The sequence below is a fragment of the Leopardus geoffroyi genome, chromosome B1, assembly GCF_018350155.1.
Source record: "Leopardus geoffroyi isolate Oge1 chromosome B1, O.geoffroyi_Oge1_pat1.0, whole genome shotgun sequence".
Classification (NCBI taxonomy): Eukaryota; Metazoa; Chordata; class Mammalia; order Carnivora; family Felidae; genus Leopardus; species Leopardus geoffroyi.
The window spans coordinates 95,810,638-95,828,562 of NC_059327.1; the positions used below are offsets into that span (position 1 = coordinate 95,810,638).

At 35.1% G+C, this 17,925-nt stretch overlaps 1 protein-coding gene across 3 annotated transcripts in view; it reads left to right on the forward strand.

The window, feature by feature from the left end:
- Nucleotides 1-17,925, forward strand: part of SCLT1 (sodium channel and clathrin linker 1) — a 220,950-nt gene that overhangs the window by 150,063 nt on the left and 52,962 nt on the right. For all 3 annotated transcript variants that reach the window (XR_006709835.1, XM_045467740.1, XM_045467749.1), the window contains 4 exons: nucleotides 1,815-1,889; nucleotides 4,164-4,309; nucleotides 9,945-10,137; nucleotides 17,136-17,332. Coding sequence is in view for 2 of the 3 variants with exons in the window: in XM_045467740.1 (XP_045323696.1) it covers nucleotides 1,815-1,889; nucleotides 4,164-4,309; nucleotides 9,945-10,137; nucleotides 17,136-17,332 (611 nt within the window). In the remaining variant the exon portion in view is untranslated. The remainder of the gene's footprint in view (nucleotides 1-1,814; nucleotides 1,890-4,163; nucleotides 4,310-9,944; nucleotides 10,138-17,135; nucleotides 17,333-17,925) is intronic.

The following is a 17,925-nucleotide window of genomic DNA, read 5'->3' on the forward strand; positions in this document are numbered from 1 at the left end:
ACTCTAATGTAAGCTATGGACTTTGAGTGATAAGGTTGTGTCATTATAGGTTCATCAGTATTAACAAGTGTATAACTACAGTGAGGGATGTTGAAAATAGGGGAGGGCTTTGCATATTATGGGGTCAAGAAGCATAGCAGAAATCTCTGACTTCTCAATTTTTCGGTGAATCTGAACTGCTCTAAAAATAGTCTATTAAAAATCACATATCAACATAGAAGAAATCCCAAATATCACACCATAAAACTACTTTTTCATAGATTAGCGACTTACTATATGAATATATATGGAATGTTTAAAGTTTCATTTCTTGTGCACTAATAATCCTAGCTTAATGAAAGATAATTTAGATTAATCATCTGATTTGTAATATAGGGTTAAGATCTTCATTATAATCAGAATTCACAATTTAGAAGCTTATTTCAAAATTTAAAAACATTTTGATATACAGTACTTACATAAAATAAAGTTATGCTGAGTGCACCTGGATGGCCCCATCGGTTTAGCGTCCAACTCTTGATTTCAGCTCAAGTCATGGGATCCATCCCTGCTTGGGATTCTCTCTCCCCGTCTCTCTCTGCCCCTCCCCCACTCACAGGTGCACATGCTCTCTCAAAATAAATAAACATTTTTAAAATAAAAAATAAAATAAAGTTATGCTAAAGATAGTTGAATATTAATTAGTAGTGTACTGACAGTAAGCAGGTTCATCCAAAGCATAATCTACAATTAGTAGAAAATAATCACACTGATTCTCAAAAATAAATAAATAGTTAAAAACAAATAGCTGTGAGGAGCCAGTCATTATAAAGGTTGTTTTTAGTTTAGTCTCATTTGCAAAATATTAAATTTTATCAACTGATTGATATGCTTGCTCAGTTTTACTGATTAAAGCCTTTTGAGGAGAAATGTTAAAAAAAATTTTTTTTAATGTTTATTTATTTTAGAGACAGAGTGCAAGCAGGGGAGGGCAGAGAGAGAGGGAGACGCAGAATCCAAAGCAGGCTTCAGGCTCTGAGCTGTCCACACAGAGCCCAATGCGGGGCTCGAACCCTTGAACCACGAGATCATGACCTGAGCCAAAGTTGGCTGGTTAATCGACTGAGCCTCCCAGGTGCCTCATGAGCAGAAATGTTTAATGATCATGTTAATAAAATTTACTATGTACGTTGGCTGTTTATAAGTTTTGCCAAAAAAAAATTTTTTTTGAATTTATATACCCATATACATTTTAGGCCACAGGTTATCCTCAGGATATGGTGTCACTGCCCAGTTCTGTGTTTCCTTTTAAAATACGTGATAAGAGGTCTCTTGATTTCAGCTCAGGTCGCGATCTCATGGTTTGTGAATTGGGCTTCGTACTCTCTTTCTCTCCCTCTCTTTCTGCCCCTCCACTGCTAGTTCACGCATGCATTCTCTCCCTCCCCCTCCTTCTGAAAATAAATAACATTCTTAAGAAATTAAAATACGTATATGAGTATATGAATAAAACTAATATGAGAAAGGGGTCTTATTTTTTTCTCTCTGGAATCCCTCAACCTCTGTCACCCATTTAGTATGTTTACTTAGAACTCCTTGACATTCTGTGCTGGAGGCGATTTCTGAAATCCTGAGATAGGCAGCTCTTTGAAGATTGAGGTTTTTTTGTTTTTGTTTAATAATCGATATGGTCATGCTCTGTTGATAGGGTAAGTGTGGTATTCTTGTTACAAACAAGAATTTGTTGGTATTTCTTTGTTACAAACAAATCATTTTACCCATTTTTTTCTTAAGTTTTTACAAACATTTATTTACAATATGAATTGAATTTATAGGAGTGTGCTGAAAAACAAAGCCAAATTGAACGAGCCATTAGGGAGAAAAAAGCAGTGGAAGAAGAACTAGAAAAGGTAAAAAGGAAAAAATACCTAAACTCAACTGCAGATATTCACTATTACTGTTTGCTTTCATCACACTGCCTACTAGCAACCCCTATATTATAAGTGAGTGTTTTTACCTGGAATATATTCAGAATCTGTACTTAAATACTAGTATTGCCTGAATACATTTCTTTATAAGAGTGGCCATAATACTTGTACTTTTTACTTAAAGGTGTACATTTTTTGAAGTAGCTATCCTTGATTAAACCTTATTCCAGTAGTAAATTTTACTTCATCTTCCTTGTGTTTTTAAATTTTATGCCAACTTTTATTGGGTTCAGGCCATCTATAAATACAAATATGTATAACCAGAAAATTACAACATTGCTCTGATTTTAACCTTTTAAAAGTATAGGTTTCTATTTTGTAAGTAGAAAAATATTACCCAAATGATATTTATGAAAAAATACTGTAAGAAGTGTGTAGTTTAAAATTTATTTCTTACTTAGATAGCTTTTTTTATCATCAGTAAATATCCCACTCTTGTAAAATACCTTGGGAAAAAATGGAGACTACACTTGGTGCAGAATATACGGTGTTTTAAGTGGTGCATTAGGAACTTTTGTAGAGAGGTTAAGTAAGTTACCTAATGTTAACAAATACTAAATGTTGCAGTCAGACTTTGATTTTCAAAGAAGAGTACATACATGCTGTGCTACATAGCATAAAGAAAATCAGTAAACTTAGCAATCAGTAAAAAGCATGTGACATATATATGTTATTGACATAAAAAGATCATGACATCAGATAGTAAATGAGTCCTTTACAAAGCAGCATATAGCATACATGTCATATTCCAAGTGGGACCTTTATGGTCATCTTTCTCCTGCAAGGTTGATTTCTTCTGAGTTACTATATGTTATGGAATAGGTATAGATCCCATTTAGATTGCCACCTGCTATACATCAGGGCTGGGATGAATTTCTTAATATTACATGGCATAGAGTAAGGAATAGACTTAATTGAGGAAATGTAAAACTTATAATACTAAAGACAACAGGTAAAGAGAAGGCACAGGTCCCTAATTCTCCCACTGTCCCACAAACAGGTGTGCTGAAGTCAAAGCACTGCTGGGACTACTATAGGCCTGTATTTTAGTAGTGGGACATTAACTTGCTGATATTTTACCTTTTTATAGAGTAGGAGTGACAAAGCAGTCTTTTCAGTGGAAGAAGATACAGGTTATTGGCCAGGCAGTCTGGATTTAGAGGATAGCCTTGTGTGGAATTTGTCTGAAAATGTGAGCTGCTTAGCACCTGGCAACTTCACACTTCTTGGGATGTTATAGCCCCTGTGTCGTGGTAGGAAGCTTAGTCTTATAAGAAGCTGAGCTTGGGTACAGTCACTCCCGTTGGGGAAAGAGGAACTCCCGTTTCAGTTAGATCATTGTCTAGTTAAACCAGAGTAAGATTCTGAAGTCACTTTCAGATAGTTCTACTCATTGCTCCATAGCATATGTCTGTATTTTTTAATACCAGAATATAGAATTTTCTTAAAAGGTATTCAAGACAATTGAATCAAAACAATTATCTCTAAGTGGTGACATTTAGAGTATTTTTTTTATTTCAACTATTTTATATTTCTTTTTAAAATATTGAAACTGTCCCCAGTACCAGATGACTTCACAGGAAGTTCTATCAAACAGTTAAAGAAGAGTTAATACCTATTCTTCCCAAACTATTCCCTAAAATAGAAAAGGAAGGAAGACTTCCATATTCATTCCATGAGGCCAGTATTACCTTAATACCAAAACCAGATAAAGACACCACTGAAAAAGAGAACTACAGGCTAGTATTCCTGATAAGCATAGATGCAAAAATTCTCAATGACAAAACTGAATCCAAACTATACATTAAAAAAAACAAATCATTCACCATGATCAAATAGGATTTATTCCTGGGTTGCAAGGGTGGTTCAATATTCACAAATCAGTCAGCATGATACAGCACATTAATAAAAGAAAGGATAAAATAAATAATTAAAAATAAAATATTAAAACTTTTTGAATAGTTTACCATAACCATGAATAATTTCAAAAAATAAGCAATTATATGTCAGTTTTCAACATTTTATTTTATAAATATGAAACACCAAAATTATTGATATGTTTTAGTGTGTTACAATGGGAACAGATGAACACATGATTATGGGTTTTTATTTATCCATTGACTTCAGTTTCTAAACTGTATAATTTGTTAAGACAGTTTTCTTCTGTAAGGTAATACATATAAGCTTCTTTTGCAGATTTACCATGAAGGCAGAGTAAATGAAAGTGATTACAGAAAACTAGAGGAAATGCACCAAAGATGCCTGGTTGCAGAGCGTTCAAAAGACGATCTTCAGCTAAGACTTAAGACAGCAGAAAATAAAATAAAACAACTTGAAATAAAGTAAGTTATTTTATATTTTCTATTAACATTTTTATAATTCACATACTTTTTGACAGATTCTTTACTTTCCTTAAATAGGACTTATATATATGTTGGGACAAAAAATTTAGCACCAAATAGAATTTTTTTCAAGCTTATTTCTGAAAACTAATTTGTTTCAGAAGAAAAGATTCAACAGTATTATACCATTTATATCAAATTTCTCCTTTCTGGCAGTTAAACAGAATGCTTATAAGATTGGGTTTTTCTTCATACTAAGCTATTGCAGTAGCTTCCTTACAATTATTGCTTTTATTATCAGTTTATACTTATATTTCTTTTTTTTTTTTTGAATATTCTATAATAATCCTTCATGTTTATTTATTACATTGTCTATTAAAATGGTAAATTTATAATCTGGTATATCCGTTCTAACTAATTTTCTACCTTTCCTGCCAGAGTGTTACTTAATACAGTAAAACTTAATTTGAATTGCATGAAATCTCAATCTGTTACAGAATATGTTTGATAGATATTTTAAAAATAAAGATGAATACTGTCAGCAATATAGTGGAATGAATTGGAGGTACCCAGCCCATATCCCTCCACAGAAACAAATATGTGAAAGGCATCCCTGGACAAAAGTGCCTTTGTGAAAGCTTTGGGATCCAGGTAGGAGGTTACAAATCACTATTGGAGCCCAAAAACAGGGAGGCAGGCCTACACACCAGTGCCAGCATATACTATGGTCCTATCTATGGGCCAAAGCAGCCCCATCTACATGTGGACTTGGCTCTAGCCCTGCTTGTTGACAGTCCTGCACCTAGCCTCTTCCACTTAGGGATTCGGGAGAAGCCATGCCTGTGAGTGCTTCTGGTAACAGGCCTGCCAAACTCAGACCTTACTGTCCCTGCAACCTGGCTTTAGTTCCACTCTACTGTAGTCTGGAAGCAACCCTGCCACCCAGAACCCGCCCAGTTCTGGGAGTACTAACAGTTACCCAGCAGAAGTCACACCTGGCCACACCTCTGGTAACAGGCCTGCCAACCACAGACCTGATTGCAGACTTAGCAAAAACCATAAGACATGGATCCAGCTTTGCTGTACCACAGTTTGAGGTAGTCTTTCATGGCTAGGCGTCCAGCCAACCACCCAAAAGACTCAGCACAAGCTACACCCATAGATGCTTCCAGTTACAGACCCACTGACCTCAGAACTGACTACAATCCGTGAAGTAGTTTTGTGACCCAGCTTTAGTCCCACTCTACCACAATCCAGAAACAGTCCTATGCACATATGGACCAGCTCAGTGGCATGACAGGAGCACCTTTAGGAACTCACTGGACAAAACACTTGACTGTGCCCTTGGTTACATGCCTGCCAAACATGAACTTGGCAGTAGTCACATGACATGGTTTCAGCCTTGCTCAACCACAATCCCAGAAGCAGCCTCATCAGCTGTGGGACTTGGCAGGAGGAAGTCTTCCTCCTTCAGTCTGTAAGGACTAGAAGAGGAATCTGCTTCTTCAAATACACAGATACCAAGAAAGAATTGGGCAAATATGACATCATCAAAGGAAACTAATAAACTAATAAAGGAAACTAATAATTGACCCAAAAGAAATGGTGATCCATGGACTGCTTAACAAAAATTTAAAATATTGTCTTAAAGAAACTCAGCTATAAGAGAACAGAGTCAACTAAATAAAATCAGAAAAATGTTACATGAACAAAATGAGCAGTTTAACAAAGAAGTAGAATCCATTAAAAAGAAACAAACAGAAATCCTGGAGCTGAAGAACTGAACTGAAAAATTCTGTGGAGTTTCAGTAGCAGACTTGATCATTCAGAAGAAAATCAGCATGCTTGAAGAGAGGTCATTTGAAATCATCCAGTTAGAGGAACAAAGAAGAATGAAAAAGACTGAAAAAAACCTACATGAGTTATGGGACATCTTAAAGTGAATTAGTATACACATCATGAAAATCCCAGAAGGAGCAGAGAATGAGAAAGGAACAGAAAGCTTGTAAAGAAATAATAGAAAACTGCCCAAATCTGGGGAGGGAATTGAACATCCAGATCCATGACACTCAAAGAATCACAGAAAGGCTCAACATCAAGAGGTCTTCACCTAGACACATTATAATCAAATTGCCAAAAATAAAAAAGAATTTTTAAAACAGGAAGTGACTCATCACATACATGGGACTCTCTCCAACCCCAATAAAAGTATTAATGGATTTCTTAGAAGAAACTTTTTAGCCGAGAGAAAGCGGCATGATATATTCAAAGTACTGAAAGAAAAAAAGTGCAAACCAGGAATACTATACCCAGCAAAGTTGTCCATCAAAAGTAAAAGAGAGATTAAAAACTTCCTAAGATAAACAAAAGCTCAAAAGGGAGTGCATCACTATTAGAGTTGCTGTATAAGAAAAGCTAGAGTTTTCAAATGGAACTAAAAGGATACTAATTAGAAACATAAAAATATGTGAAAGAATAAAACTTTCTGGTAAAGGAAAGTATATTGCCAAAGTCAGAATACTCTAAGACTCATAATAGTACTACATAAATCACTTTTAACTCTACTATAGAAGCTAAAAGATAAGATTATTAAAAATAACAAGAAGTACAATAATGTGATAATTGATATACAATATAAAAAGATGTAAAGTATGACATCAATAACACAGGATGTGAGGAGAGAGAGAAATAAAAGTGATTGAAATTGTTACCAATTTAAAATAGACTCATAACAGACGTTTTATGTAAGTCTCATGCTAATCAGAAAAAAAAAAAAAAATGTGTAGTAGACACCCAAAAGGTAAAGAGAAAGGAATGAAAGCAGCTACTACAAAAATTCAACAAATCACAAAGGAAGACAACTAAAATAGGAATAAAAGTACAAAGGAACTACAAAATGGAAAACAACAAAATCACGAGTTACTACCTATTAGTAATTACTTTTAATTTAAGTGGATTAAATCATCCAATCAAAAGACAGAGTGACAGAATGGATTAGAAAATAAGATCCAACTATATGTTGCCTACTAGAGAGTCACTTTAAACTTGAGGAAACACATAGGCTGAAAATGAAGAGATGGCAAAAGATATTCCATGCGAATGGTGCCCAAAAGATAGCAGGAGTATCTTATATCAGACAAATAGAATTTAAGTCAAAAACTATCACAGGAGGGATGCCTGGATGGCTTGGTTGGTTAAGCATCCAACTTCGGCTCCGGTCATAATCTCACGGTTCGTGAGTTTGAGCCCCACGTTGGGATCTCTGCTATTAGCATAGAGTCCATTTTGGATCCTTTGTCACCCTCTCTCTGCCCCTCTCCTATTCATGTGCATGTGCTCTCTCTCCGTCTCTCTCAAAAATGAATAAACATTGTTCAGTGCAGTTGTTGGGTTGTAGGGTAGTTCTATTTTTAACTTTTTGAGGAACCTCCATACTCTTTTCCAGACCTACCCTACGATCCAGCAATTGCAGTATTAGGCATTTACCCAAAGGATACAGAAATACTGATTCGAAGGGATATGTGCACCCTGATGTTTATAGCAGAATTATCAACGATAGCCAAACTGTGGAGAGATCCCAAACGCCTATCGACTGATGAGTGGATAAATTAGAGGCAGCATATATACAATGGACCATTACTCAGCCATAAGAAAGAGTGAAATCTTGTCATTGGCAGCAACGTGGATGGAGCTAGAGTGTATTCTAAGTGAAATAAGTCAGGCAGAGAAAGACATACAGTATGATTTCACTCATATGTGCAATTTAAGAAATAAAACAGATGAACACATGGTGGGGAAGGGAGAAAAAAAAGAGAGGGAAACAAACCCTAAGAAACCCTTAAAAATAGAGCATAAACTGAGAGTTAATGGAGGGAGGCAGGTGGGGGATAGGCTAAATGGGTGATGGATACTAAGGAGGGCACTTGTTATGATGAGCACTTGGTGTTATATGTAAGTGATGAATCACTGAATTCTGCTCCTGACACCAATATTGCACTGTATGTTAACTAAAATTTACATCAAAATTTGAAAAGGAAAAATAAAATATGTGATTATTTCTGATCTTAGCATCTTTCTGATTTTATCATCCTTTGATCATTTCCTAGATCCATCATTTCATTAAAAACTTTATCAGCCAAAGTTGAATAGGAAAAAAGAGTTATAGTATACGGAACTAAAAGACCTTATATGTATTTCCTCTGACACCTGTTGACCAGAGAATGTTCACAGTATTTGATTAGCTGGGTTTGAAAAGATAGAAATTTTAAAAGATAGGAATATAAGTTGTTAGCATATTGAAGCAACATACATGTTTGAAGGTTGTGTTACCCAATAATCCATTGTTGATAAAGTTCAAGAACTATAACCTATTTAAACTGATAAAACGAGATTTGTAGAGCTGGAAGTTTATAAAAAAATTTTAAGTCATGCAACAGAAAAATATGAAATAGATCTTATTGTAATTTAGTAATCTAGACAGCTAATGTGTCTTCCTATGGAGTTAATCAAAGTAGTAAAGGAGTTTTGATCATTATCTATTTCACCTTCCTTATCATTAGCTTCAGTTTATCCTCTTGAAGTCCTTGTTACACAGTGATTCTCAGTGTTAGTAAAAATTTGAAAAAAGTTTCACATAGATTTTATAGGTGAGTGGTAACTGTTCAGTGTATTAGTCAAGATTGCTAAGCTGAATGTATTTGCCTGGGCTAATATAACATTGTGAAACCACATAGTTTAAATCCTCAGTGAAGATAACAACTCAAGCAACAACAGATGTTGGAGAGGATGCGGAGAAAGAGGATCTCTTTTGCATTGTTGGTGGGAATGCAAGCTGGTGCAGCCACTCTGGAAAACAGTATGGAGGTTCCTCAAAAACTAAAAATAGAACTACCCTACGACCCAGCAATTGCACTACTAGGCATTTATCCACAGGATACAGGTGTGCTGTTTTGAAGGGATACATGCACCCCCATGTTTATAGCAGCATTATCAACAATAGCCAAAGTATGGAAAGAGCCCAAATGTCCATCGATGGATGAATGGATAAAGAAGATGTGGTATATAAATACACACACACACACACACACATACACACACACACACACACACACACACACACACACACACAATGGAGTACTACTCGGAAATCAAAAAGAATGAAATCTTGCCATTTGCAACTACGTGGGTGGAACTGGAGGGTATTATGCTAAGTGAAATTAGAGAAAGACAAAAACCATATGACTTCACTCATGTGAGGACTTAGACAAAACAGATAAACATAAGGGAAGGGAAACAAAAATAATATAAAAACAGGGAGGAGGGACAAAACAGAAGAGACTCATAAATACAGAGAACAGACTGAAAGTTGCTGGAGGGGTTGTGGGAGGGGGGATGGGCTGGATGGGTAAGGGGCATTAAGGAATCTACTCCTGAAATCATTGTTGCACTATATGCTAACTAATTTGGCTGTAAATCTAAAACAATAAATAAATAAAAATTAAAAAAAGAAAAAAAATCCTCTGTGAAGAGAAATGAGTCAGAACAAAGAAAACAAGTCTATACTATAAAACAGAGTGCTTGACTTCTGTTACAGATCATTAAGTTTAATTAAGGATTCCTTTTGTTTTTTTATCAGTTCCTCAGAAGAGATATCACGTTGCCAAGAAATGATTCAGAAACTTCAAAACTTATTGGAGTCTGAGAGAGAAAACTGTGGATTTGTCAGTGAACAAAGGCTGAAACTTCAGCAAGAAAATGAACAGTTACAGAAAGAGACTGAGGATTTAAGAAAGATTGCTCTTGAAGCTCAAAAAAAAGCCAAATTAAAGGTATTTTCAAGTCTAGTTAGAGTTAAATGTGTACTTGTGAAAATCAAAATATAAGAGAGACCCAGTAAAACATTTTTAAGGCCTTTTTTTTTTTTTTTTTGCCTTTTCATCAGATAGCACTAAATCATAATGCAGAGCATTAACCAGTCTTTTTTGTATTGTAGAATTTGGCAAGCATACTTAAAAATGATTGCTTTCACTATCCACACACAAAAAAAATTCTTTCCAACCATGAAATACACTGATATTCTTGCCAAAGCAATTTAAGCAGTGCTAGCAAAACTATAGATGAGATAACTTTACAGACTGTCATCCTCTCTTCTATAATAGCCTCTTAAAAATTGAACTCTAAAACTAGCTCTATAGAGGATGCTACATCAGTATGCTCTGAGAACCTCTCATAGGTAGTCTAAAATTTCCATGCTAGGAGGAAGGCAAGGGATAAAAGTCTCTTCTAGAAAAAAAAATCCCCTTTATTTTCCCTCTCCTTCCCTCTTTCTTCATGGTAATGCTTAACATGCTTTGACAATAGGAACATGTTTAAGGGAGTTTGAAGAAGCACTGGTGTGACCATCAGCATGTTGCTTGCTTTACCCATTCCATGCAACTTTTGTAAAAGGTGGCATTAACTCTTTATGGTAAAAAGCTGTATCTTCCAGTTTCATAGTAAAGATTGAGATAGCAGTATTCATGTTTCACTTTGTTTTTTGCTACTGTGTACTCATACAAAGTCACATTCCAACCTAATTCATATCAACCCATATGTATTGCCTTCTACTGCATGTATCAGACACTGTAGTTATTAATAAAAACTTTAACTCTGAAAGACAGCTTTGTAGATCATACAGAGAGGTTTGTACTTTATGGTTTAGTATGTGGGAAATCTTTGAAGAACAAAAGGGAAGAATCACACCACCAGATATTGACGATATAAAGCTACAGTAACACTGTGCTATCAATAATAGTTTGATCAATGGAACAAAACATGGTCCAGGGACAAACCCATTTTTCATAATCACCTCATTTATAACAAAAGCACTACTGTAGTTCAACAGGGAAAGAATTATCTTTATAAAAAATGATGCTAGATCAATTGGGTCCATATTTTTAAAATAAACCTTGACCCCTATATCACACCACACATTTAAACTCATTTGAACTGTCTTGTAGACCTAAATGCAACATATAAAACAGTGGACCTTCAAGCTTCAAATCTTCATGATCTTGGGTTAGAAAGAATTTCTTTCTTTTTTTTTTTATTTTTTATTTTTTATTTTTTTTTTTTTCAACGTTTATTTATTTTTGGGACAGAGAGGGACAGAGCATGAACGGGGGAGGGGCAGAGAGAGAGGGAGACACAGAATCGGAAACAGGCTCCAGGCTCTGAGCCATCAGCCCAGAGCCCGACGCGGGGCTGAACTCACGGACTGCGAGATCGTGACCTGGCTGAAGTCGGAAGCTTAACCGACTGCGCCACCCAGGCGCCCCCTAGAAAGAATTTCTTAATGAGAACACGAAATGCAATAATCATAATAAATTAATTGGATTTCATTAAATTGAGTCATCAAAAGACACCATTAAGTACAATGCTAGCCCTGGTTTGCCAGCCTTGCCTCTTAAAAATCACAATCCAGGGGCGCCTGGGTGGCGCAGTCGGTTGGGCGTCCAACTTAAGCCAGGTCACGATCTCGCGGTCCGTGAGTTCGAGCCCCGCGTCGGTCTCTGGGCTGATGGCTCAGAGCCTGGAGCCTGTTTCCGATTCTGTGTCTCCCTCTCTCTCTGCCCCTCCCCCGTTCATGCTCTGTCTCTCTCTGTCCCAAAAATAAATAAACGTTGAAAAAAAAAAAATTAAAAAAAAAAATCACAATCCAATTGTCGAAATAAAAAAAGACACCATTGGGGCATCAGGGTGGCTCAGTCAGTTGAGCGTCTGACTTTGGCTCAGGTCATGATCTCACAGTTTGTGAGTTTGAGTCCCACGTCGGGTTCTGTGTTGACAACTCAGAGCCTGGAGCCTGCTTCAGATTCTGTGTCTCCTTCTCTGTCTGCCCCTCCCCTGCTCATGCTCTGTCTCTCTCTCTCTCTCAGAAATAAACAAATATTAAAAAAAAAAAAAGACACCATTAAGAGGGTGAAAAGTAAGAAAGTATTTGGAATATGGAAAGTATATATAATGTATGTATAATATAATACACTTGTAATACAATAATATATATATGTATATATAATAGAACATAACCAAAAAAAGGACTAATATCTAGAATAGAATATAAAAACTGTTACCAGTTAATGATAAAGTAGTTAGCAGTTAATAAGGAAAAAACAAACACCCGTTTCCAAAAGTGGGTAAAAACCTTAAATAGGCACTTCATAAAAGAGAATTTATGAAAAAATGTTCAACTGCATTATTAATCAGCAAAATAATGAAAATTGCAGTGAGGTACCACTGCATACCTACCAGAATGGCTAAAATAAAATTAAAAAAACTAAGACTATCAAGTGTTGACAAAGATATAAAGCAACTGGAACTTTCATACACTACTTTGAGAATGTAAGTTGGTACAACCAGCAGTTAGCATTATCTTTTAAAGTTGGACATACATACATACATACGATGCCAAATAATCCTGGCTACATACCCATAGATATGAGTGCTTATGTTCATGAAGACATCTGTATAAGAATATTCATAAAAGTTTTAATCACATCAAACACTGAAAATAACTCATGTCCATCCACATGAGATTACATAAATAAATGGTGGTACACTCAGATAATGAAATAGATTCACCAATAAAACAGAATGAACTATAAGTAATTATGGATGAGTCCCACAGACCTAATGTTGAACAAAGAAGCCAGACACGAAAAATCTCTAGTCTATTAATTTCATTATTTGAAAGTGAAGAATAGGCATAATTACCTATGAGGATGAGATCAGAATAGAGGTTACAACTTCAGTTACAAAATGAGTAATGATTAGGACATATGAGTGAGCCTCCTGACATATCTAAATCAGGTTGGTGACTCTGGCATGTCAGTATATGTGTAAAACTTGAGTTGGAATGTAGTTCATTGTAAGGAAAAGAAAGATAAATCTTGGCAAAGGAAAGTTTAGTAGGAGTGCAGATAAAACAAGTGCACTATGTGGTTGATGGGCACATAGGGATTCGTTGTAATATTTTTATTTTTATTTTGTGTATGCTTGAAAGTTCTCATACCAAAATATTTCCATAATAAAATAAGTCAGTGTACTTGGTGAAAAACTATTTGTACCTTGTTCGATTTTAAATTTTACATTATAAATTTCATATGGGTTTATAACTAAAAGCTATTAGTGACACTATAAAACATTAGTGGGAAATGTAGGCAGATATGTAACTGATAGATGGAAAAGAACTTTCCTAGCAAAACAAACAAAATTGGAAGATATTGCAAATGAATATATTGGTAGGTTTAGGTATATAAAGTTTTTAAATATTTAACCATTTTTAAATGTTTTGAAAAGAAATAACTGGGAGAAATAATTTTAGTAAATGGGACAAAAGACAAAAAACATTCATACATAAGGAGCTTTAAAAAATATTATAACCCAATAGAAGAACGTGTAGGAGACATGAACAGAAGTCACAGACTAAGGAAACAAAGTGCTAGTAAATAACTTTTTTAAAGTTTAAAGTCACTATTAATTAATTGCATAGTTATCAGTGAGTGAATGTGCAACTGAGAGTTTAAAATGATACACATTTAGAGGCCCCTGGGTAGCTCAGTCAGGTAAGCATTCGACTTCAACCCAGGTCAATTGACTGCGGCTTGTCAGTTCAAGCCCCACATCGGGCTCTATACTGACAGCTCAGAGCCTGGAGCCTGCTTCAGATTCTGTGTCTCCCTCTCTCTCTGCCTCTCCCTCCCTCACTTGCACTCTGTCTCTCTCAAAAAAATAAATATTAATTTAAAAAAAAATGGTACACATTTAGAGTCTAAAATTTTCTCGTAAGAAAATAAGTAAAATATTTCATAATTCAAAAAATCCATTGCAACATTATTCATAACTAGAAATGAAGGAACAATGAGATGGTACATCTATAAAATACTGTATTGAGTCATCATTAAAAATTGGTTCTAGGGGCGCCTGGGTGGCGCAGTTGGTTAAGCGTCCGACTTCAGCCAGGTCACGATCTCACGGTCTGTGAGTTCGAGCCCCGCGTCGGGCTCTGGACTGATGGCTCAGAGCCTGGAGCCTGTTTCCGATTCTGTGTCTCCCTCTCTCTCTGCCCCTCCCCCGTTCATGCTCTGTCTCTCTCTGTCCCAAAAATAAATAAACGTTGAAAAAAAAAAATTGGTTCTAAATAATTTATAATGTTTTTTATATTGCTATGTCTAAGTTTTAAAACAATAAGAAAAAATATAAGTATATATATATTGCAATTCTGTATTCACTACTCTAACTTCTAAAATTCATAAATAAAAAACAACAGGTAGAGTAGAGGTAGTTATCTCTGAGTTGTCAATTACAGAAACCTTATATTTGTTTTTAATTTTTTTTATCTTCCATTAGTTTACAATATGTTTATGTTTAGGGGTTTTGGTTTTTATAATGGGGGAGAGGGAAATTCATGACTTTCCCTACCTGGTGCTACATTTTATCTATCTTTAACAGTTCAGGATAGTAATTGATGTTTTGGAGAACAAAAGGATGACAGAACTATTTGTGTGAGTGGTTCTCTACATAGGAAGAGCACAAAGAAAAAAGGGAGACCATAAATCCTTTCTTCCTACCAATATATTGAATTTAATCATTAGTGGGACTTCTGTTATAGGAGACTCAGTTGTTTGTAGTCCATAGCTGCAGATCTGTCCAGTTTAACAGTTGGAATTTCACCAGCTAAAGGATCTGGCATGTGTTTAAAGACTACATTTTGATACCAAAAAGCCATCATTAATTTGGTCTACAGATGTGTTTTGGTAACTTTACTATGTTTCAGGTGCTGAAAATGTAATGAAGACATGCGCCCCCCCAACCTTAAAACTGTCATTTTTTCATGGAGATGGGCAAACTTTAACATGTATTTACAAACTAATAAATACTCTTTAGGAAAAACATAGGGCACTGAGAGAACTTATAACAGAGGGACTTGATTTGGTTCTAGATAGAAGCAATAATTGAACTAAGTTTTAAAAATTGAATAGAAATAACTAAGACAAGCAGGAGGGGTAAAATTACTTCAGGCAAAGGGAACTACATGTGAAAATGAGCCAAGAATGAGAAGCCATTGTAACAGAAACAAAGAAAAAAAAGGTAATAGTAGCACAACACAAGCTTGTTAGAAGTAGACAAAGACCAGGTTGTCACAAAGAACCTCAGAACAAGGCTTATCAAATTACAAATAAACTTTCTAAGAAGAAATGGGGAGTTAACTAGGCACACAGACTTCTAAAACTGTATAGATGCATTCATCAGTTTTTAATATATATATGAAAGAGACAAAGACAGAAATAGACAGTTCTGCCTAACACATAAGAACCATGGCTTCTCCAGGCAAGGTTGAGATTGAGACAGAGAAGGAGTAGGAGCATATTCAAATCTAAATTTGCAGAATCCAATAAGACAGAAATTAAAATAGCAGGAGTCAAGGAGCCTCTGGAGCTTGTACTATAATAGAGAATTAATAAAACCAAGGTTGTTTTCCCAGTGCCAGTATTTATAAAGTCTTAAATTTCTACTTGTGTATTATTTGAGAAACCAAATTTAAGAGTTTTAGGAAGCACGTTGCATTTAGCAGAAGTAGTGAGGATGGGTGTTTGCAGTTTACCCCAAGAACCATGGATTTTGATGTTGTTTAGTTTTCCTTGGTATTGAGTAAAGTTGAGTCCTTTTTATTCATCCTTTTTTGATTTTGGAAAGTGGCCATATTTGATGAATTACTATAAGCTATACCAGCTGTAACGATCTTTAAAGCACATTACTTTAAAATATCATAAGATAAATATTCTTTATAATGTTTCTTTAGTATCGTAAGATAAAGATGGCCTGAGAGTACACCAAATAAATTGTTCTAGTGACTGTTTTCTCAGTTGCCTCAAGGATGGTATAGACAGTTTCATTCTAGAAGCATTCAAGAGAAGGCAATTCATTACATACACTGAATGCCTGAGAGCATTAGGGCTTAATTTTCTCCCTGAACCCCAATTAAGAATGCTTCTAGAGTATTCAAAAAGCATTTACTTATATGTTTATTCTGCATTAAGTTATTTTTACCCTAATGAAATTAGCTGGAAATAATGGACAATCCTTACATATGAGATTCTGAAAAATCATTATTTATAGTCTTTTTTTTCCTGAAAAAGAAATATTTGTTTATACCATAACTGAAGTGGTAAAGAAATTCTCGTATATTACCTTCTTTACAAAACCCTTTAAAAGACAGCTTGAAATTTAGTATGAGGTGACCTGAGGAGATTCTGAGTTGAGCACATTAAGGTGCTGAGAGGATGGTGCATTTGGAGAGGTCGTGGAGGCTCTGCACACCCCCAAATCCATACCTTGCCCTATATAACTATTCCATTTGCCTGTTTCTGAGTTGTACCCTTTATAATAAATTAGTAAACTTTTTTTAATGGTTTGAGTAAAAAGCTCTCAGTTATTTGAGAGCATGAACATTTTCCATGGATCCTGGCAGCAAAAGTGAAAGTAGATAATGAGAGCAGTTTTATATTAAATAGTATACTTTTTTCCTACCGGCATTTTAAGATGTTGAGGAAAGTGTTGCAAAAAAATTGTCCATAATTCTGGTTTCACCAAATTTAAATTACAATACAGGATAAGTCTTCATTTGTGATGAAGGAAAATTGTAAACTTATTTTTATGTATCTCATCCAGACATTTCTGTGCCACAAACACCACAATGAGTTATTGCTTTTATAAGTATCACTGATCAGTGTATCCCCTACAATAGAAAAAAAAATAAAAGAAGATATGTGTTCATTTTGTTCCTTAGATCAGTACAATGGAACATGAATTTTCAATAAAGGAACATGGATTTGAAGTTCAACTAAGAGAGATGGAAGACAGTAATCGAAATTCCACTGTTGAACTGAGACATCTCTTAGTGACTCAACAGAAGGTGGCCAATAGGTGGAAAGAAGAAACAAAGAAACTTACTGAAAGTGCAGAGATTAGAATCAGTAATCTCAAGTAAGTCCACTCTTAATTATTTGATACATTTTACAGAATAAATTATTTAACCTTTAATGTCTTTGCCATCTTTTTGTAAAAATATCTTATTTTTTTATTCAGCAAATATTTATTGAACTGCTATGAAAAATATTAAGCATTAGAAACCAAAACTCATACTACATTTTTGAAAACTTTAGTCACATTCCACAGAATATAATGATTTTTTTTGGACGTGGCAGTTTAGAATCTTAATACTCTTTGCATATAGGTATAGCATATAATATTTTGTGGTTGCAGCAGAATGTGATTGATTTGCAAAGCCTGAAATATTTGCTCTCTGGCCCTTGAAGAGAAAATTTGCTGACCCCTGCCTGGAAAGTACTTGAGCTTTTATGCTGAATGCGATGGGATGCTATGGAAAGCTTTGAGAAAAGTGATATGATCAGGCTTAAATGTTTAACAAATCAGTTTGATTGAAGTTTGAAGAACAGACTAGAGGGGCAAGGGTAGAAGGGAGAAGGTTGGCAAATACTGTAATAATTGGCGTATAAAATGATTCTAACTTGGATTAGGTTTTGAAGGGTTGGAAATCATTTTAAAAAGTTTGTTTG